The sequence below is a fragment of the Pseudorca crassidens genome, chromosome 5 (genome assembly GCF_039906515.1).
Source record: "Pseudorca crassidens isolate mPseCra1 chromosome 5, mPseCra1.hap1, whole genome shotgun sequence".
In the NCBI taxonomy this organism is placed as follows: Eukaryota; Metazoa; Chordata; class Mammalia; order Artiodactyla; family Delphinidae; genus Pseudorca; species Pseudorca crassidens.
The window spans coordinates 28717846-28741345 of NC_090300.1; the positions used below are offsets into that span (position 1 = coordinate 28717846).

At 42.2% G+C, this 23500-nt stretch overlaps 1 protein-coding gene across 4 annotated transcripts in view; it reads right to left on the reverse strand.

Annotated features, from left to right (window-relative positions):
* Nucleotides 1-2835, reverse strand: part of U2SURP (U2 snRNP associated SURP domain containing) — a 55537-nt gene extending 52702 nt beyond the window's left edge. For 2 of the 4 annotated variants that reach the window (XM_067737598.1, XM_067737596.1), the window contains exon 1: nt 2695-2832. In XM_067737598.1, the coding sequence (XP_067593699.1) occupies nt 2695-2739 (45 nt within the window). In that variant the 5' untranslated portion in view covers nt 2740-2832. Of the gene's footprint in view, nt 1-2694 lie in introns of all 4 variants that reach the window. The other 2 variants (XM_067737599.1, XM_067737597.1) reach the window with 2 other exon arrangements.
* Nucleotides 2836-23500: the final 20665 nt, after the last annotated feature.

A 23500-nucleotide genomic window follows, 5' to 3' on the forward strand; every position in this document is an offset into this window, starting at 1 on the left:
AACTGTAGAGGTTATCTAATTTAATTTCTTCATTTTGTAATTAAGACACATCAAATAATTTTGCCATTGTCAATAGCAAAAAACCCTATTATACATTTTATTTGTTAAATTACCTCAATACCTTAAATTACCTCAATTAGCTCCACTTTTTTTTACTGAGGTATAAATGACATACAACACGATTAGTTTGGGTATACAACATAATGATTCAGTATTTGTGTACACTGCAGAAATTTCATCACAATAAGTCTAGTTAATAGCCATCATTAAACATAGTTACAGAGTTTTTTCTTCTTGTGATGAGAACTTTTAAGATCTACTCTCTTCTTAGCTTTCAAATATGCAATACAGTATTATTAACTATAGTCACCATGCCGTACATTACATCCTCTTGTACATTTAAAAATTAACATTTTCCTCAGGGTCTAGAAATACGATTAACAAGCATCCCTACCCATAGCAATGGGAATTTAACTACCAAAGAGTAAGAATGAACATGAAACTAAAGAATATTTTACTCCATCTGTATGGTAGAATATGTCACTCATCTGCACTCCCCAGAGGAAGAAATCAAAACAGAGATCAAAGGCTAGAAATTCCAAACACTGTCATATTAACCAAAATGATCTTATACTCTCTCCAATAAATTCTGGACTTGTGTTAGAAATAGAAAGCAGTAATCTGAGCAGTCATTATGATAACTGATAACAGATTCTAAATCTCAGGATTAGAATTTAGCCTGACATTTTGAAAAGTAAGTACTTTTTACTTCCTCTAAGAACAAAGGGGAGAGGAAAGGAACTAAGTTTTTTTATGTACTTTATAGATATTCACTCATTTAACCCTTACATCAACCCTGTAGAAAAGGGATTATGTCCATATTACAAACAAGGAAATTGAGGCTGAAAAGTTTAAGCAAGTTGCCTTGATATCGCAAATATAATTTATTACCAAGTCAGGATTTGAATCCAAATACCTTTTGTTTGTTATCAAAATCCATAATCTCTCCACTACATCACGCACCCTCCTGAGATATTTTACAGACATCGGTAGGAAATCTCTTAACAGCATCAACTGATTATAATCTAAAGCAATATAAACTAAAAAGATTACTGGAAGATCCAACAATTTACTTACAGGGAACAGCCACACAGTCACAACCGTGAGAAGTACTACTAGAGAAGGAGGCCTGAACATATATATACATTAATATGTTTCCAATGTAAGCCAAAGCCTCAAACAGAAGACACTTAAAATATTACTTTGAGTAGAAACAAAAATAGTGAGGCTTGTGCATGAATTTTATGGATGCACTAGCTTTAGTAACAGTTCCCTAATAGTAAGCAGGGCTGTTTTTGTCAGAGTCCGCTGAGGAAGCGGGCAGTCATGTACCCAACCCGGTGAGCCCCTCCTCACCAAGGAGAAATGTACTGGGGAGGGGAGAAACAAACAAGGAGTGAACGCAGGTTGTAAAGCAGCCAAGACTGGCCCTCTACCACAGTTTCTACATAACTAAAAGATTTCTGGTAAATCCATTACTAATTACGAACTAATTATAAACATCATTCACCAAATGGCATAAAGACTATGATTTAATAGAAACTGAGAAAGCAGGTGTATAATAGCTTACGTTTCCCAGAACAAACTGTACACACAAGACTAGACCCCTCTACCGTAAACGTAACTTCCTCATAACCTACTTACTATCATACACACTCTTTAAGACGTAAGTCCTTAGAACCTTTAAGTATTACACTTCTTGCATCAGCATCAAAAAGCTTAACAACTACTTCGGGCACTATTACTTTTAATATCGTGTTGGAGATGAAAAACTCAAAGCAAAAAACGATTAAGTGACCCGTCCAGGACGGCAACTTAGGACCCGATGCTAATCACAACCTAACTAACGCTAAACGACTTCTACAGCTCAGTGGTTTCACAATACGTGCACACGGTTCCCTGTAAACTCAAAAGCAATTTACTAGTCTTAGGTGGCTTCCAAGTCTATTAAAGTTTTCCTTTCAGAAGAAGCGGAAGACCCCGAGTCCTCGAAAACGAGCCCTCCATGGAAGGGCTCATTTTACACTTCCTCTTATGTGAGCTAAGACCACGTGTAGAGCGTAGCATTAACCTTGGCGAGGCATCACGGCAAAGGAGAACTGCACTTCCCACCCCGCTTCCTTCCACTATTGGTCCTCCCCTCACAATTTGCGGCCCTAGAGATTATTTATTCTCTGGAGGACGTGAAGGAAATTGAGCGAGGCCGAAAGCGTGCGAGAACCAAACCCAAAGAGCCGAGGAAACAGAGGCAGACACTTAAGCACCGGGAAGCGATTCCCGCCTCTCCCAGGCTCTGTCCCGCGGCCTCGGAGCTCAGTAAGCTGAAATACAGGGGCGCGTTTTCCCGACTTCAGACCTCAGTCTAAATCACTGATTTCACTCCAGTTCTAAGCGGGAGCCGAACAACTCACGCCACCCGCCCTGGGCCCGCCAGTCTCGAGCCGAATCCAGGCTGGGACTAAGGGGAGATACCAGGCCTCTCAACCTGCGCACCACGGTGAGTCTGCGCCCGGCCTACCACCGCGACCAGAACGCGGACCCCCACCCCAATCTCCTCCCTCTGGCCAGAAGCGTCTGTAGTCCCCAGACGACAGTGATACACTCACTGACTTACTAAGTCCTCTAAGAAATTACCTTTGAACTGGCCTTCTGAGAGCCGCCTGGCGTTTTGTCCGCCATCTTCAGCTTTGCCCCTCCTTCGGCAGCGGCAGCAGCGCGGGCGAGTCGAGCGCCGAAAGACTCGATCTCAGCGGAGCCCGCCTGAGGCGCGTGCAAGCCCGAATAGTCGACTGCCGACTTGGCGAAATTGAAGAGGAGCTTCGCCACGTGACTTCGGTGCTGGTCATTTCCCGGGCCCGCCCATTCCGCTGAATATTTGGGGGCGTCTCTGTGGCGTGTCGCGTTATTGGGCCCGAGAATTTAGAGAATCTTCTCGTCCTGGCTTTCAGGGCCGGTCGATAGTTCACTCTTTTTCCAGCACCAACCTTTGGTAGGTGCGAGCCAGTTGCACTTGCTGGGCGAGGAGGGAAAGTCTTCGTAAAGAAGAAGTGCGTCGTCAGCTGGGGAGGAGCCTTTACTTCAACTCAGAAATCTGGAGCCGACCGGGGTCCGGCGCTCCGTGGACAGAGATGGTGTTCGCGCCACCTCTGTCGCTCACACCCTAGTGGAAAAGGCAAACTTGCAGTCTGTTCAAGTTAATTTAAAATAGAGTGGTGTCCGGAAGCGGAGGAGGGAAGCTTTTGACCCAACCTGAGGTTCCGGCAGTGGAGTTATCGGATAGACTCTGGGTCAAAACGGCTACATGCAGAGAGAGGGTGAATGAAAGAAAAATCATAAACAGATGGTATTCTAAATCTAGCATCCATGTAAGTTGTGTGTGATTTAAGAATTACATTTTACGGTTTTTTCATTTTTAATCACATAAATGGAGGGGAACGCCATAAACCTTTCTGTACTTAGCTTTTTGGGTTTTGGTTTTTTAAATTTTTAATAGGATCTATAGTCAAAGAAGGAAAGCTTGCTTGAGGTCATTCCTGAGCCAAACCAGGCAAGGAAAATGGAAAGGGCTTTCCAAGCAGAGGGAGTCGTTGAAATAAAAGCCTGGTGGTATGAATCAGGACAGCCCAGTCACGTTAAGCAGTCCCGTTTTATTAGACCAGGTTTTGGGAATCGACGTGGCTGGAGAAGTGGTTGGGAGCAAGCTCACACAGGACCCTGAGGTAACCAGTGTGCTTAGAGAATTAGAATTCTATTCCAAGGATGAAGAGCGGCCCTCAACACAGTTAAGTAGGGCGGTGATGTGGTCAGATTTTAAGTTTTAAAAGATTGCTCTGATCACTGGGGGAAGGGAGGAAGAAGGGTTCATGACCTTCTCCTGAATTCATTTATTCAAAATATTTTTAAAAAAAAAATTTTGAGCCCGTTTTGTGTGTAAAAGCCTGCACGAAATGTTGAGAGGCTTACAGAGATGCCTAAAACACATTATCTTCATATGATTTAAGATTTAATGAGGAACCAAAAAAAAAGATTTAATGAGGAATAGGGGAGAGAAGGGAACAGCAAACTAACTAACGCTGTAGAATTCAATTTATGCTGCAAGGAAGGGTCATTAGCTGTGGGAACCCTGAAAGAATTAATTCTAAAGGTAGGGGTTGGACAAAGAGTTGGGGGGAGGTTTCACAGAGAAGGATGCATTTGAGCCAACTCTGAGGAAGTAGAATTTTGTCTGTTGGATGGTGTTGGGGGGGAGAGGGAGGGGAGGTTGGCGTGATGGTGAGGGAAGCTGGATCTGACACATGGAAAGACTAACAGTCGTATGTGCCAGGCTGAGGAATCAGCAGGCCAGGTAGGGCTCCTGTTCTGTGTGAGGGGATGGGGGTAGAAGAACAGACAGTAAACAAATAAGCAAACAAGGAATGGTCAGAAAGTAACAAGTGCTATACTTGAAATGGAATGATGCTTTAGAATCTCCAGTCCTGCTGAATTTATTTTCGAGCCCAGCTTTTTTCACTTCTGGGCTTCTCCCCCCTACCCTTGTCCTGACTGCTAATTGAAGGCTAATCGATTTCTTTTTATACTCTTATTGAAGATATCCCTTCCTCCAGGAAGACTTACAGACCTCCCTCCCCTACCAAGCCTAAGAAAGAGACTGCTTCTGTTACCATAGGAACCTGTTTCGCGCTCAAGATGCTCATCGCACCAGATCTTCATTGTCTGTTTACAATCTAGGATTAGAAAATGAAATCATCAGCTGAGATGAAGGGAGAATTGTGGGCTTGGCCGTGCCAAGTCATGTTCTGGCAATGCTGCAGGCTGACTTTGTCACTGTAAAGTGAATATATACATACTTTTCATTTAGATCCCTAAAGTCCTACTTCACGTAAAAATCATTTTTATTAAATGTTTACGCCTAAAGACTTGAACATAAAGGAACATAGACTTCTTCTCTCTCTTCTTTTTCATACAGTAAAGCCCCAAAGGAAGTCAAACAAATATGACCTGACTAGAAATGGTACATAGGCTTTTATTAAGGCCTAATTAAGTACTCTTAAAAATTCACAATCACGATTCAGAGCAGAGTTCTCCTCAGTAGGTACAGGTAAATGGCCCTGTTACTCAAGCCACAAATCAAGGAGGATGAAAGGGCATGAATATGAATATGAACGGAAGTTTACAGAACCTGAAATTTTTAATTAGATTCACAATTATTATTGCCAAGTGACTACACATGAAGAGTAAGAAAATCATACAATTTACTGCAATTAGTATTACTTTTTTACAATCACACTGAACCCATACCATTCTTCTCTTCCTGGCGTGTTGGTTCTCTAGTCCTACACCTGTCATCTGTTTGCAAGGGTTCTCCCCAAAGCTACATTTGACCGAGATTACAAAGTAGTGCCAGATGCAGTCCGCAGAGGTGTTTTGTTTGGCTCAAGCAGGGAGGGTTTTTTCTTTGAATTTTGATCATTTTTTAATTGGGAGACTTGACTTTTTTCTACTCAGGATTTCCAGTTTTTCTTGAAAAATGGGCAAGTCTGGGAACAATCCGGTGGAGGTGAGCCACAGGGAGCTCTTGGGAAGGGGGGTCCAGGGCTTCGCCACACACGGTGGACAAGTGCCCCACACAGGCCTGCTTGTAGGCCTATGAGTTATCTACTTCTCATGTACAATGTAAGTCTCAGCAGGGGTACTGATCAAAATATTTAACAATCAGTCCCCCGGCACCAAGAACAGACTTACCTGTTAGGCACAGAGGGCGCAGTGTCTAGGGCCCATTTACTTTTAAGGGCCTCCCAAAATGTTTTAATGTCTTTTAAAATAAGGGGGGGAGGGAAAGATGGAGTGGAGAGGCTGAAACAATAGCAGCATTTCACAGTACACGCAGTGAAAGGTAGAGACCTTAAAAATGATTGCCCTTTTTGAATTTCGGTTTTCTCAGGGTATATGCCCAGTAGTGGGATTGCTGGGTCATATGGTAGTTCTATTTGTAGCTTTTTAAGGAACCTCCATACTGTTCTCCATAGTGGCTGAACCAATTCACATTCCCACCAGCAGTGCAAGAGTGTTCCCTTTTCTCCACACCCTCTCCAGCATTTATTGTTTCTAGATTTTTTGATGATGGCCATTCTGACTGGTGTGAGATGATATCTCATTGTAGTTTTGATTTGCATTTCTCTAATGATTAATGATGTTGAGCATTCTTTCATGTGTTTGTTGGCAGTCTGTATATCTTCTTTGGAGAAATGTCTATTTAGGTCTTTTGCCCATTTTGGGGGGAGAGGGAAGGGTGAGCTGTGACAGGGCGAGAGAGAGTCATGGACATATACACACTAACAAACGTAGTAAGGTAGATAGCTAGTTGGAAGCAGCTGCATGGTACAGGGATATTGGCTTGGTGCTTTGTGACAGCCTGGAGGGGTGGGATAGGGAGGGTGGGAGGGAGGGAGACGCAAGAGGGAAGAGATATGGGAACATATGTATATGTATAACTGATTCACTTTGTTATAAAGCAGAAACTAACACACCATTGTAAAGCAATTATACCCCAATAAAGATGTTAAAAAAAAAAAAATGATTGCCCTCAGGCTAACGTCTCCTCTATTGTGCCAATGAACCGCTCCTACTTGGTGGCACTTTCTAGAGAACGTTTAAGCAGCTCTCCCTGCTCTTTAGGCTTCAGGATATAGGTTGGTGAAAGGACAATCCCATCCATTTGTTCATTTGGCAGTTCTGAAATTCTAGCATGTGCCAGGTTCTGCAGAAAGAAGATAAAAAGGAGGAAGGGAGAGCTAAAAATCCAACTTAGCTTATCTGCTGAGAGATCCTAGCCGCTTCTAGGGATAGGTAACAGCCTCCAAGGAGGCTGTGGTCTGTGTGGACTGGAAGATTCTTTCTGATTAACCTGATCGCCTGCCCCACCCCACAATGCTACCCTGACAAGTAAAATTTCAGTGGCAATAACAGCTTCTCCCTTTTCTCCCCGCCAGCAAAAAAAATGTACTTATTGATGATATATAGAATTCCTTTGACAATAGTAATTAGCAGTGGAATTTTTTTTAACTACAATGCCCAGGATGTAGGGAGGTAAGAAGTATATAAAAAACAGTGTCAGGGGCTTCCCTGGTGGCGTAGTGGTTGAGAGTCCGCCTGCCGATGCAGGGGATGCGGGTTCATGCCCCGGTCTGGGAGGATCCCACATGCCGCGGAGCGGCTGGGCCCGTGAGCCACGGCCGCTGGGCCTGCGCGTCTGGAGCCTGTGCTCCGCAACGGGAGAGGCCACAAGAGTGAGAGGCCTGCGTACCACAAAAAAACCCAAAAAACAAAACAGTGTCAGAAAGCATATAGCCCAAGAATGGTCCGGTAACATGTTGAAGATAATAAAAATTGCTATTTTAGCTTTGATCCTGGGGAGATTACCCTTACTGTGTAGCAATTATTGTATCAACAATATAGTAAAACCTAGGATGGTCCAGATAGGGTATTGTGGAAATGGGTGTTTCTAAGTTTGTGTGTGTGTGTGTATGTGTGTGTGACAAAGGAGGACTGAAGGTGCCCAGCGCAAGTCACAACAACGAGCAGAGGGCAACATCTCCTAGGGAGAACTCACTTGCATGGCCTGGCAGTCCAAAGGGGGGCTTGGCTTGGACCACCAGGTAATATAAAGGCTAGGTGGAGAATAAAGTTAGGGAGAGAAAATAAAACAAGACTTTTTCTCTGATCAGTTTCATTTGGTTGCCAACAACAGAAGCCCAGCTGCAGTGGTCTTAAGCACATAAGACTCTCTTTTCACAGTGCTATCATGGTAAGTCTTTCTCTTAAGGAACATGGCATACTTTTCTTCTTTTCTAAGTTTTGTTCTGTTTCCTTTGTATTGACTTTGCACATTTCTTGTTACCCTAATTCTTAGTTTTTTTAATTTTTTGTTACTGCAAATAGGATGTTTTTCCATTATTTATATGTGTCCTAGGTAATTTTATATGTTGATTACCATGCATGAATGTTGTACCTACCACTTGGCTGAATTCTTTTATTGTTTGTATAGATTTTCACATTTTCTTTTGGACTTTCATTTCATTGGCAAATAACTATAAGTTTACCTCCTCTCGTCCCACTTTTTTTTTTCTATCTTTTGTGTAATAACATTAGCCATGCATCCAGCATAACAATAAGTAAGAATGGTACTAATGGATATCCCTGTCTTGTTCCTGACTTTGATGCGAATGCTTTTAGTGTTCTTACGAGGATGAGGCTGACTTTAGGGTTGTAAGTTGAATTATTAAAATATATATTAATTATATATTAATTATTTAGCCAAGCATGGAACTAAAAATACAGAATTTTTAATTCTCATAGGTAACTTGGGGACCCTGAGGATATGCCAAAGACTGCCAATGGTCAGACAACCCTATGACAGAAACACTATTACAGGCTTGTGTTAAGAAACCCCAGGACACATCCATAACTTGGGAAAGTAAGGGAACAGAGTAGAAATGTCCTGCTCTGTGCACCAGGGAGAATGGGCAGTGGGGTGAGCAGATTAGAGGGAGGACGGGTAGAAATCTCTATTAACCTCCTGTTGCTGCCAGAACAATTACCTCAAAGTTAGCAGCTTATAGCAACACAAATGTATTATCTTACAGTTCTGTAGGTCAGAAGTGTAAAATGTGCCAGCAGGCCTGTGTTCATTTTGGATGCTCTAGAGGAGAATCCATTTCCTTACCTTTTCCAGCCTCTAGAGTTCACCTACACTCCCTGGCTTGTGGCCCCTTCTCCGTCCTCAAAGCCAATAGCATAGCATCCTCTCTCTTCTCTGACCTCTGTTTCAAACTTATAATCTTCTCTCCAAGTCTGCCACCTCCCTCTTTTAAGGTCCTTCATGATTACACTGGGTCCTCCACGGCAATCCAGGATAATTTCCCATCTCAAAAACCTTAACTTAATCATGTCCACAAAGCCCCTTTGCCATGTAAATTAACGTATCTGGAGTTTCCAGGGATCAGGGTGTGGACATCTCTGGAGGGCTATTATTCAGCCTACCACAGGATCTAAAATGAACTTTCTTCATCTTAGAAGAAAGCTGGCAGGCACAGCTTTGATCCGACCAGAACACTAACATGGGAATGGTCCTAATAAATACAGTCTTCTCAAAGCAACTGAGCTCTGAAATTGTTATTGGGGAATTAAAGGGGTAGAAGGTATGGTTCCAGTGAAATGGCATGAGACAGATCCCTGTTGTCAGAGGACTTACAGGGCATAATGGAGACAGATGTGTCACAACAAGTGTAATAAGATTGAAATTTTGGTCCGATTTGTTTACTGCTGTGTCTGCAGTGCCTGAAACAGAGTAAGCATCATGCAGGCACTCAATGACTATTTGCTAATGAATGAAATCCACAGCAGAGGTGGTTTTTGGGAACACAGAAGACTGGTGCTGCATAAGAGGAGTCAGGGAAGGCCTCGTCAAAGAATCTGTAGAACTTTTGGGGGTATCTGTCCTGCTCTTAAGAGGTCACTTCTGGGGCTAACTCCCAGGAATTACTAGAGGCTCTCGGAGAGCAGGATGGAGACCTTAGCACAATGTTATCTCATTTTAAGAAAATGCAAATTTTGCTCATTTTAAACAGACTGAAAAGTCTCCCTTCCTGTGCAAAGTTTGAAATAATACGAATCTCTTCTCATCCTCAATTTAAAAAACTCTTTTCGAGGGCTTCCCTGGTGGTGCAGTGGTTGAGAGTCCGCCTGCCGATGCAGGGGACACGGGTTCGTGCCCCGGTCTGGGAGGATCCCACATGCTGCGGAGCGGCTGGGCCCGTAAGCCATGGCCGCTGAGCCTGCGCGTCTGGAGCCTGTGCTCCGCGACGGGAGAGGCCACAGCAGTGAGAGGCCCGCGTACGGCAAAAAAAAAAAAAAAAAAATCTTCCTAGTGTCCTTTCATTGAGCAGTTGTGCTAGCTCCAGTGCTGAAAAAAAAAAAGTGCTAACGAAATAATGTAGAGGGGGAAGTTAAATACGATAAAACGATGGTTTACTGTATTGCTCATTGAGGAGGGAAGAGTTCACAAAATCTTAGAGATAACAAACATATTATAGATGACATTAGAGGTAATACCTTTTCAGTCTGGCTTGCTCTGTTTCTTGAGGAGGACAGGGACAGGGCTGAATCCCAGAACTTATTACTGTGCCTAGCACCCATAAGCAAACAATAAACGTTTGTTGAATAAATAATAAATGAACATGGAAGATGGCTACCTTGTAGCTCCCAAACATATATCCCCTCACCCTACACAGAGACTAACAAAAAGTTCCTGAAACCAAATTCCAAAATCACAGCCGTGAGTTTCTGAATAGTCCAGCTCAGATCAGCTGCTCATTCTTGGTCTAATCAGTCGTGCCCAGGGAAATAGGGCCACATAGTACAAATGGCTCCCAGAGGCTTACAGTGTGATCGAATGAAGATTTCATGTCGGGTGTGGGGTTGAGGGGCCAAAACTAACTGTAGAGTGTATGAATAATAGATCTCAGGCACATATACAATTTGTTTTTCAAGTGTTTGGAGATGCTGCTGTGACTGCTAGGATACAATTTGGTTTACTGTGGTAAAATACACATAACATACAATTTGCCATTTTAACCATTTTCAGGGTGCAGCGTAGTGGCATTAAATCCATTCATACTGTTGTGCAAACTCTCATCCATCTCCAGAATTTTTTCATCTTCCCCAGCTGAAACTCTACCCGTTCAACACTAACTTCCCATCTCCCCTCCCCCCACCCCCCGCCCCCCACCCGGCACCAGGAAACCACCATTCTACTTTCTGTCTCTATAAATTTGACTACTCTGTATATCTCATATAAGTGAAATCAAACAGTATTGGTTCCTTTGTGACTCGCTTATTTCACTTAGCATAATGTCTCCTATAATGTAGCTATGATGTAGCACGTGTCAGAATTTCCTTCCATTTTAAGGCTGAATAATATTCCATTGTATGTCTATAGCACAGTTTGTTTAGCTGTTTATCCATCGATAAACATTTAGGTTGCTTCCAGCTTTCGGCTGTTGTGAATAATGCTGCTATGGACACTGTCAGAGCATTCTTGAATTCACAACAGCTCTTTGTCATTTATACATACCAGCAATCAGTGGTCTTAAAAGTATACCTACTATCAAGTGGGGATCAGCAGAAAAACTGGCAGTGTGGGTACCCTCATGCTTGACATCTTTTTGAACCTTAGAATAGGAGTGTGTTCAGAGTAGAGGGATCAGTGTGGTGGTGCATCTGGAAATCAACTCCTGCGAAGAAGGAATGATACAAAATAAAGTCATTGGCCTGCAGGAGAGCAGACTGAAGGAAGCTACGGGAGCTGAGGAACAAAGACCTTTTCCTTGTTTCTCCCTAAGACAGATGAGGAAGCACTGGATAGAGGCACGAAACAACAAATTTCTGATTTCTACTCAATGTACAAAATACTTTTTAACCTCTAGAACTGTTTACCAGTGAAACAATCTACCTTAATGAAATAAGTACTTCTCTATGAAAATACACAGACAGAAGCTGATTGTAGAAAGGGTTCCAGAATTTGGAAGGCAGTTGGAGGAGAGCTATATCTGGGTTCTAAGACTTCTTTTACCCCAACATTCCCTGTCTTTCAAATGCTTGAAACATCCGTAGAGAAGACAAAACAGCCAAAGCTGTAAAGTTTCCAAAGTAAATAATTACTCATTATAAACTTGATTCGATATTCATGAGTGCCGTGTCCACAGATGCAGCTGGAATCTGAGAAGCTAACTGTTGAATGCTGTTAGCGACCCACACAAACCTCAGAGAGGGAAGCATTATCTAAGATTATAGTGACGAGAGCCAGACACGATCAACAGGTACGCTGGGACCTCAACTCAAGAGTCCTTGCTCTTGTTTGTATATTACACTAGGAAAATACCCTGGTAAATCCAAATCAAAGTAAACAAATAGTGTCCCACCTTTTGTGACTAAAAATTAATGACTCCAATTAGTCTCACTTATTAGACTTAGGTTTCTAGTTTTTCTCCTGCGATTTCTCTTTTCTCTTTTCATTAAAACTTGTGGCAAAAAAAATGCCTCAAGAAGCTGTGGAGAAGTAGACAATTCTTCTGCTTTGGGGTTTGGATGGCCATTTGGCCATAGTTACTAAAATGTGAAGTGAACATACCCTTTGACCCAGCAATTCCACTTGTAAGAATGAATTTTCCTCCTGGATGCTTTCTCACTCCAGTAAAGAATATGTGCAGCAAAACATCAAAAATGCCCTGACCGTCCGTCACTAAGGGACTGTTTCATAAGTTATGGCACATCCATAGAATGTTCAGTGTGGTGCAGGGCCAAAATGCTATGCCAAGAAGATCTTTATACACTGACTTGGAAATTGCTCCAAAATACACTGCTACATGACAAAAGCAAGGCAGGAAACTTTATGCTTAAAAAAAAAAAACCATCAATAGATAGAAATATGTACACATGTGAGCCAGGCGGCTTCTAAGATGACCTCCAATGCTCTCCAGCCCGTGGTAACCATGCCCTGTGTAATCCCCTCCCCTTGAGCATGGGTTCAACCTACTGACGTGCTTCTAATGAACAGAATACAGCAAGGGTGAGAGGATGTCACTTCTGAGATTCGGTTAAAAAATCTTTGGTTTCTTGTCTTCCTTGACTTTTCTAGCTCTTCTCAACTGTTGGCTCAGATGAAGTCAGCTGCCATGCTCTGAGGGGCCCAGTGGAGAGGCCCACGGGGCATGAAGCTGAGGGAGGCCTCAGGCCAAAATCCAGTGAAAAAATGAGGCCATCAGCCAAACAACCTGTGAGGAACTAAATCCTGCCAACAAGGCCTTGAACGAACTTGACAGCAGATGTTCCGGGGTGGAGCTATGAGGTGACTGCCTTCCCAGCTGACAGCTTGATGACATCCTTGTGACACACCCTGAGTCTGAGGGCCCAGCTAGGCCACTGGACTCCTGATCACAGAAAATGTGAGACAATAAACGTTTGTTGTTTTAAGCCACTAAGTTGTGGTGTAAATTGTTACACAGCAGTAGATAACTAATACAAAATGCTTGTTTGTTATGCATATATACAGTTCTTTAAACACTGGCCACTGTGCTCACCATCAGGAAAGGAAATGTAAGATGCTGGGGCTCAGAGGCGGGAGGAAACTTACTTTTTAATATAGACCCTTTGGTCTATTTCAGTCTATTGTTTATTCAACAAATGAGCAAAGAGACAAATAATGACATTTTTAATATCCTCCAATAAACAATCATTCCAAAGACCCATTTCTAAAATTCTCATATGAACGTTTTTTCTATGTCGACATACATTAGCTAACTCACAAAGAAGCGTTTTCATACTTTGTTTAACTTGAGCTCATATCACATCACTTCTCACAGAAAAAGAGACTCTTTCCTTTCACCTCTTTGGAGGAACAGGAAAATGCCTTCTTTTCAGCCCCATTCTCTGTGTCCTGATAACCTTGTGCTCCAGCCACACCAAGGGTTCGAGCTCCCCCTCGGGGGCCTGTTTCTGTCTCCATCTCTTTTTTTTTTTTTTTTGCTGTACGCGGGCCTCTCACTGCTGTGGCCTCTCCCGTTGCGGAGCACAGGCTCCGGACGCGCAGGCTCAACGGCCATGGCTCACGGGCCCAGCCACTCCGCGGCATGTGGGATCCTCCCGGACCGGGGCACGAACCCGTGTCCCCTGCATCGGCAGGCGGACTCTCAACCACTGCACCACCTGGGAAGCCCTGTCTCCATCTCTTAACGCACACCTCCTCTCAACTTGGAATACTGTTCCTCCCAGGCCTCCCCCGGATAATTCCTATGCACAACACCCAACTCAAGGCTCTTCCTCTGACACCTTAGCCCACTCCTGCCCCAACCATTCTCATGCCCTTACCTGATAATCCAGCAATTCTGTTCCTGGATATGCATCCCAGATAAGTGGGTCTCTCAATCCTTTGGGCTACCCTGTACTTTACACTTAGTCCCAGGCAGGTCTTCACCCACTGTCATGTCATGTTTCTGTCTTCCCTACTAGACAGTAAGCTCCTTGGAGATGAGAGGGGATGGGATAGAAGGCAGGCATATGGGAACTGTGGTACGACATGCCCTGTTCACTCCCCTACTCCCTACCTCGAGCAGGGGCAAGTGCATGTGGTTAGCCCATACAGAGGTCACATTCTTGACTTAAATTCACAAGAGATATTTGAGGACTTATACTTACATCACCTTAGGAAGCACGTATAGGATACCTTTAGCTGCAACTGACAGGAGCCTCGTCACTTGTGTGACTTACACTGTAAGGAAATTTTATTATTTCACTCATCAAGAAGTTCAGAGGCAAGACTGTCCCAGGACTTGTTAATTTAACAGCTCAGTCTCATCAAAGTCCCAGGTTCTTTCCATCACTCTGCTCTGCCACCTTCAGTGGGTCAGCCTGCTCCTCAGGCTAATTTCCCTCACAGTCACAAAATGGCTACCACAGCTCCCAACATCACACCAGAGGAAAAAGTGTTCCTTTCTTCCTGAAAGCTTGTATATCATTTTTTTTTAAGAAGAAAACTTCCTAGAAGCCACCCTATCAGACTTTCTCTTCATGTCTTACTTGCCAGAAATGGGTTGATGCTCATACCTAAACCAACTGATGGCAAGGGGAGTAGAATGACCGTGATTGGCTTATATGCAGCACCTGGTTGACTAGGGTGTGCATTATCTGAATTAAAAAAATTTTTTTTTCTTGGCTGCCCTGCGCCTTGCAGAATCTTAGTTTCCTGATCAGGGATCGAACCCAGGCCTGCACAGCAAAAGCACCAAGTCCTAGCCACTGGACTGCCAGGGAATCCACAATCATCTGAATAAAATCTGAGTTCTGCTGAAAAGGAAGAGAGTGGGTAATAACAACACTGTCTCCTACATTGTGAGGACCTAGGTTTCTGCCTTTTTTTTTAACTTTTTTTTTTTTTTTTTTTTGCGGAACACGGGCCTCTCACCGTTGTGGCCTCTCCCGCTGCGGAGCACGGGCTCCGGACGCGCAGGCTCAGCGGCCATGGCTCACGGGCCCAGCTGCTCCGCGGCACACGGGATCCTCCCAGACCGGGACACGAACCCGTGTCCCCTGCATCGGCAGGCGGACTCCCAACCACTGCGCCACCAGGGAAGCCCTTTCTTAACTATTGAGCTAAATTGCATATACTATAGTTAGAAAACACTACATCACTCCCAAGACCTGGAGCTTTACTTTTAAAATTATCACATAAGTGACCTAAATCTAGCTCAGAATATGGAGTTTTAAAACTTTGAGCATTGGTAGTACTGAGTGAAAAAAAAAATGAGGCAATTAAACCTAGAACCATGCCAGTGTTTGCCAAGAGACTGAGATGATGAATTTTTTCCCTTTCCCAATTGGTCAGGACTCTTCATTGAGCTTAAAGAGCAACCAGACCAGGAGCTGACAAGCTGGGCATGTTGTAGAAAGGAAAACACAGGCTCTCAAGCCAGATTGACTTAGTTTAAATCCTAGCTCCATCATTTAAGAATATACATGAACTTTAGGCAATGAAATTAAATTTTCTGGGCCTCTGTTTCCTTATGTGTAAAATACAGATAATAATACTGACCTAGATCATCACAATCATGGTAATAAAGTCACCTCCAAAAGTTAAAAAAATAAAAACATAATACTGACCTTGCAGCTTTCTGAGAGAATTAAGTGAGAACCTGGAGTGAAAGCACGTGGCTGGGACTTCCCTGGTGGCGCAATGGTTAAGAATCCGCCTGCCAGGGCTTCCCTGGTGGCGCAGTGGTTGAGAGTCCGCCTGCCGATGCAGGGGACGCGGGTTCGTGCCCCGGTCCGGGAGGATACCACATGCCGCGGAGTGGCTGGGCCCGTGAGCCATGGCCGCTGAGCCTGCGCGTCCAGAGCCTGTGCTCCGCAATGGGAGAGGCCACAATAGTGAGAGGCACGCATACCACAAAAAAGAATCCGCCTGCCAATGCAGGGGACACAGGTTCGATCCCTGGTCCTGGAAGATCCCACATGCCACGGAGCAACTGAGCCCGTGTGCCACAACTACTGAGCCTGCACTCTAGAGCCTGCAAGCCACAACTACTGAGCCCGCGTGCCATAACTACTGAAGACTGTGCACCAAAAGCCCGTGCTCCAACAAAGAGTAGCCCCCGCTCACAGCAACTAGAGAAAGCCCATGCACAGCAGTGAAGACCCAACGCAGCCAAAAATAATACAAACAAATAAATTTATTTAAAAAAAGAAAGCACATGGCTGAATGCCTAGAACATAAGAACAAAATATCAAACCTCCTGCCATTGTAAAAACAAAACAGAACAAACAAACAAAAACAGTGTTATATTAGCACAAGACTGAAAGATTGGCCAGTGGACTAGAAGAGCTAACGTAGTGCCATTTGCACATGAGAACTTAATACACAACAAAGGTGTCACCACAACTCAATGGGGGAAAGAATGCATTGCTCAACAGATGGTGTTAGGAGAACTGACTCATTATGAAGAAAAAGAAAATCCAGTTTGGTACATGGGACCAGGGTGGAAAATGCCCTTTTCACCTCTTAACTAGCAGAGTGGTTTCAAGATGAATGATGGTTCTAATTATCTGAGGGAGAACTCTAAAATTAATGGGGGAAATTGTAGTAGGATGTCTTTATGACCCTAGGAGTTAAGAAGCATTTCTTAAATAAACCTTGACAAACCTTGGCAGAGAAAGACAAATACTCTATGGTATCACCTATATGTGGAATCTAAAAAATACAACAAGCTAGTGAATATAACAAAACAGAAACAGACTCAGATATAGAGAACATACTAGTGGTTACCAGTGGGTGGGGAGAGGCAATATAGCGGTAGGGGATTAAGAGGGACAAACTATTATATATAAAATAAGCTACAAGTATATATTGTATAACACAGAGAATATAGCCAATATTTTATAATAACTATAAATAGAGTATAACCTTTAAAACTTGTGAATCACTATACTGTAACACCTGTAACTTATATAATATTGTACATCAACTATACTTCAATTAAAAAAATTTACAAACACAAACCATAAGGCAAAAGCTTGAGGCATTTGATTACATAAAAATTAAGGAGTTTTACGTAAGGTAGATAGCTAGTGGGAAGCAGCCGCATAGCATAGAGAGATCAGCTCAGTGCTTTGTGACCACCTGGAGGGGTGGGATAGGGAGGGTGGGAGGGAGGGAGACGCAAGAGGGAAGAGATATGGGAACATATGTATATGTATAACTGATTCACTTTGTTATAAAGCAGAAACTAACACACCATTGTAAAGCAATTATACCCCGATAAAGATGTTAAAAAAAAAATTAAGGGGCTTCCCTGGTGGCGCAGTGGTTGAGAGTCCGCCTGCCGATGCAGGGGACACGGGTTTGTGCCCCGGTCCGGGAAGATCCCACATGCCGCGGAGCGGCTGGGCCCGTGGGCCATGGCCGCTGAGCCTGCGCTTCCGGAGCCTGTGTTTCGCGACGGGAGAGGCTGCAACAGTGAGAGGCCCGCGTAACGCAAAAAAAAAAAAAAAAAAAATTAAGGAGTTTTATTAAACAAAGCCCATCACGGATAAAAAATAATAGATTACAGAATAGTAGAAGATATTTATAGTGTCTAAAAATGGAAAAGGATTAATATCCCTAATATACAAGAACAAAAAATCATCAAGAAAAGTCAGCAATTTCATAAGAAAAAGGGGCAAAGAATATGAACAGGCAATTTAAGAAGAGGAAGCCCAAAGTCCACCAGGCACATGCAGAAATATTCAATTTTATTAGTATACTTCTAAAAATCCAAATTAAATAAAATATTATTTATACCTATAAGATGGATAAAAATAAGAAAGCTAGATTATGTCAAGTGTTGGTGGGAATATGAGATATGTCGGGGGGGAAATATCACTTATCTATTGCTGCATAGCACAACACCCAAAACTTAGTAGCTTAAAACAACAAACATTTTATTTAGCTCACAATTCTGTGGGTTTGCAATCTGGACTGGGCTCTGCCAGGCAGCCTACTCTCTGGTGCCACTACTCTCCACTCACTCCCATGTCTGGGGCCTCAGCCAAAGTGTCTGCGGCACCTGGGTCCTCTCTCTGCCTGGTCGCTCATCCTCCAGCAGGCTAGCCCGGGCTTGTTCACATGATGGTGGAAAGGTCCCAGCTCAGCAATAAGAGTTGCAAGAACTCTCAAGGCCCTAACTCAGAACTCAAATAATGTATTTTCTGCCATGTTCTACAGTTCAAAGTAAGTCACAAGTCAAATCAGATTCAAAGGGAAGAGAAACAGTTTCCACCTTTTGATGAGAATTTGTGAATACGTTTTTGGCCCTCTGCTATAGGAGGTACAGATTAGATCATCCATTCTGGAAAACAATCTGGAACTATAGTCAAATTGAACATATTCATATTCTACGGCACAGCATTTCCATCCCTCAGTATATATCGCAAAGACGTTCTCACTCAGATTCATTAAGAGACAGCATTATCTGTGGTAGCAGGGAGTTAGAGACAATTGGTTATCCATCTCTTGGCCAGTGGATTGTTAAAATGGTAGATATGCATCATGGAATATTATGCAACAGTTAAAAACAATGGATGAAAAGTACACACAGCAATATAAATAGATCTCAGAGACATCTGCTGAAGCAAGAGAAAAGGAACAGAATGAGAGATATACTGCAGTACCACTCAATTAAAAATACATGTACACAAAACAATTATATATATTTTGCAAGAAACATACACACAGATACACATTAAACACATAATAATAGTTGCCTTTGGGGGAAGGCTTAAAGGGAAGCAGATAAGGGAAGAGGAGATAATAAGTAAACCATTTAAGAAATCAGTCAGTCACAAGAGGAACCCTACCCAGATGACGATGACAATGCGCCTTGAAATGAGAAGTACGATTATTTGAAACCTCTGAATCTGAGATCCAGGATGAAAAAGATGGACATGATACCTCCTTCATCTCTTCCATTCCTTCCTGTACTAGTGTTCCTTTCTGCCACTAAAGAATTGTCAACTTCAGAAAAGGCAAGAGCCAAGAGAAAGGAAGGGCTAGCCCAGGGACCAAGTCTATGTAAGGGCCTCTTTCACAGGTGGTAAATCCAAGAAAATGTGGCATGTTAATATCCTGTGCATTTTTGCCAGAGTAAAGGCATTGGAACTGGGTGTTCTTCCTTGAAAAGAAGTCCACATCTATTCTGTTTTCCTTCCACTGACATGGGTGGAATTGTCAGTCACCTCCATCAAGACAGCCCCCATTCCCCCCACTCTGAGCTGAACTTTCCATCCTGTTGGACAAAGCTGCTCTCGGAAGACCACATGCCAACACTCCTTAGGTCTCCAGCCTTCTTCAAAGAGACCCTGGTTTACCATCACCAGACCCAAGGAAACTTTGTAAACAAGGGCTTTGACCATCAAATCACCCTCTGTGACACACTTTCTGAAAAAATTCTATGACTTTTGTTCTTAGATCACTTACTAAAAGCAGGCATTCTTTCATTAACCAATTCCAATGGCTTTACTTTATGATGCATCCTTTGTTTCCTTCCTGGGCAAATTAAAGTTAGAGTTAGTTTTCTGCTTCCAATCCAATTAAGTTATCTTTCTAACTAAAACTTTGGAAGGTCACCTTTGATCTGTGTATTTGGCTCCAGAGAGATGGATGGTAAAGCAAGTTAAATATGTTTTGATCGTTTTCTTCCTTAGCTACTATTTGTTTCTGATTTAAGAAATGTACCTACTGTTATGGGCTGAATATCTGTGTCCCCCCAAAGTCCACATGTTAAAATCCTAAACTTCAATGTGATGGTTATGGAGGTGGAACCTTTGGAAGGTGATTAGTTAGGCCATGAGGGTAGAGCCCTCATGAATGGAGTTAGTGCCCTCATAAAAGAGACCCCAGAGAGCTCTCGCGTCCCTTCCACCACGTGAGGACACAGTGAAGAGACGCTTGTTTGTGAACTAGGAAGCAAGTCTTCACTAGATACCAAATCTGCCGGTACCTTGATCTTGGACTTCCCAGCCTACAGAACTATGAGAAATAAACATTTGTTGTTTAAATCACTCTGTCTATGGTGCTTTTGTTGTAGCAGCCTGAATAGACTGAGACATCTGCTATGTTTATGTTTCTCATAGCTTTTTTGTCTTTCACTTTAGAACTGAGTTTTCACTCATATTTTTAAAACACATTCTTGTTTTATTAATTTATTTTTTATTGAAGTATAGTTGATTTACAATGTTGTGTTAATTTCTGAGGTACAGCAAAGTGACTCAGTTATACATATGTACATTTTTTTCATATTCTTTACCATTATGGTTTATCCCAGGATATTGAATATAGTTCCCTGTACTATACAGTAGGACCTTATTGTTTATCCTTTCTATATGTAATAGTTTGCATCTACTGACCCCAAACTTCCAGTCCATCCCTCCCCTTAGCAACCACAAGTCTGTTCTCTATGTCTGTGAGTCTGTTTCTGTTTCATAGATAGGTTCATCTGTGCCTTATTTTAGATTCCACATATAAGTGATATCATATGGTATGTATTTGTCTTTCTCTTTCTGACTTACTTCACTTAGTATGATAATCTCTAGTTGCATCCATGTTGCTGCAAATGGCATTATTTTGTTCATTTTTATGGCCGAGTAGTATTCCATTGTATTATATATAGGTACCACATCTTCTTTATCAGTTCATCTGTTGATGGACTTTTAGCTTGTTTCCATGTCTTAGCTATTGTGAATAGTGCTGCAATGAACATTGGGGTGCATGTATCTTTTTGAACTATAGTTTTGTCTGGATATATGCCAGTGGGATTGCTGGATTTTATGGTAATTCTATTTTTAGTAAAACACAGAAGTTCTTGATTCTTGAGAAAAGAAGGGGCTGGTGAGTTTGTGAGTGTTTTCTTTAACCACTAGAGGGCACACTACATCGGGTATTTTGGTTTTATTTCACTTCTACGTAATTTTAAATGTTTATTTCAAGAGTACTCAAAGAATAAGAGGAAGAATAAGAGAACTTTGATTTTTCAATGTGAATATTTCTTTTTTTAGCATCCTTATTGAGGTATAATTGCTTTACATTGTTGTGTTAGCTGCTGTTGTTCAATGTGAATATTTTTAAAAACCCTCATTAACTTAACGATAAGCATGAAGAAAGGGACAAAATAAGAGGGAAAGAAATCAAAATCCTTGAAATCTAAAAATTGGTAAATCCAGATACTGTACTTGACAATCAAATAAATAAATACATACAATTTTCCTTTCAGTTGCTAAGTAGTAAGAGGGTAAATCTAACTCTCTAGAAAGCAAAGAGAGAGTTGCAGCACCCGGAAAGAAGTAAACTGTGAAGTGTAGGCAAAAGATGCTCTATGGTATTGTGATAAGAGGTAATTCCCTACTTAAAAAGTCATTAGATGTTTTATTTGGTTTTATTGGATTGACAATATATATGGGTCATAAAAAACTTAAAGGTACAAAATACTAAGTCTCTCTTCTTCCCCCAATACAGTTCCCCTCCTTAGAAGCCACCATTGTTACTAGTTTCTTATACAACCTTCAAATAAATCTATACATGTGGAAACATAGAGCTGAACAAATATATTGAGCTCCACCCCCGACGGAAATGGCAGTGTGCTACCTACACTGTTCTCACTTTGCTTCTTTTCTTTTTTCTTTCTTTTTTTTTTTTTTTAACTTAATGCTATTCTCTTGGAGATCCTTCTCTGTACGTTTGGATCTGCTTTATATCTGCCTTACTATTTTTAGCGGCTGCCTGCTATTGAAGCTACATGATTATTTTATAATCCTATTGAAATTATACTCATCATGTATTTCATCACTCTCTAGTAATGAACATTTAAGTTATTCCCAATTATTTCTTGCATAAACATTATTGCAGTGAATACTCTTTTACAGAGGTTATTTTGCAGTGTGTATATTTGTAGAATAACTATCAGGATTGAGTCAAAGCAAATACACAATTAAAGGGTTTTTTTTGTTTTTTGGTTTTTTTTGGTGGTACGTGGGCCTCTCACTATTGTGGCCTCTCCCGTTGCGGAGCACAGGCTCGGGACGCGCAGGCTCAGCGGCCATGGCTCACGGGCCCAGCCGCTCCGCGGCATGTGGGATCTTTCCGGACGGCGGCACGAACCCGTGTCCCCTGCATCGGCCGGCGGACTCGCAACCACTGTGCCACCAGGCAGCCCACACAATTAAAGTCTTGATAGACACTATCAATTTGTCTTCTACGAAGGTTGTACTAACTAAATTCCCATAACCCTGTTTTCCTGTATCTTGCCCACACAGTTTATACTTAATTTTTTTTTAAATCTTGACCAATCTGCTATGTGAAAAATATCTCCTTGTATTTTGCTTTGTGTTTCTCTTAATATAAGTGAGTTGAGCATCTTTTTTACATATTTAAGGAAAGGCTAGTCTCAATTAGGGTGAACTCTACTATATAAAGGGATAGGATGTGGAGACAGTATCACTCAAGTTAAGACTAGAGGGGAGTACACTTTCACAGGGAAAAGAGAATCTGGAAAGCCCTGAGCTGACCCCACAAACAAAGCCCTCGACATCAGCCCAAGCCATACTACTGCTTTCTAGGCCTGGACCCCAGGCCCTCAGCCGGTCTCGTAGGGGCCCTTCCTGTCAAACTGAGAGAAGACCGGACACCACCTGGGACCAAAATGTACTAAAGCACCTCTTATCCCCACAATCCTCAGCCTTGCTCTGACCTGACCTCCCTCTCAATCTTTTCCCCTGCACTTTTTAGATCAACTCCGTCCAACAGAAATATAATACAAGCCACACATGTAACTTAAAATTTTCTAGGAGCTACTTTAAAAAAGAAGCAGCTGTAATTACTTTTTTAAAATGTTATTGAAGTATAGTTGATTCACAATATTGTGTTAATTTCTGCTGTACAGCAAAGTGATTCAGTTATACATATATACATTCTTTTTCATATTCTTTCCATTATGGCTTATCACAGGCTATTGAATATAGGTCCCTGTGCTATACACTATGACCTTGCTGTTTATCCATCCTGTATATAATAGTTTACATCTGCTAATCCCAAACTCCCAGTCTATCACTCACCTACCCTCCCTCCCCCTTTGTAATTACTTTAAATAATATTTTTATATGATGTAATATATGCAAAATATTATAATTTTATGTAATCAATATTTAAAGTTATTCATATTTTATATTCTTCTTTGGGGACTAAGTCTTTGTAATCCAGTGTGTATTTATGCTCACAGCACATCTCAAGGGCTCAGTAGCAGCATGTGGCTAGACTAACATTGTCCAGTAGAGCTTTCTGCAATGATGGAAATGTTAGATCCTT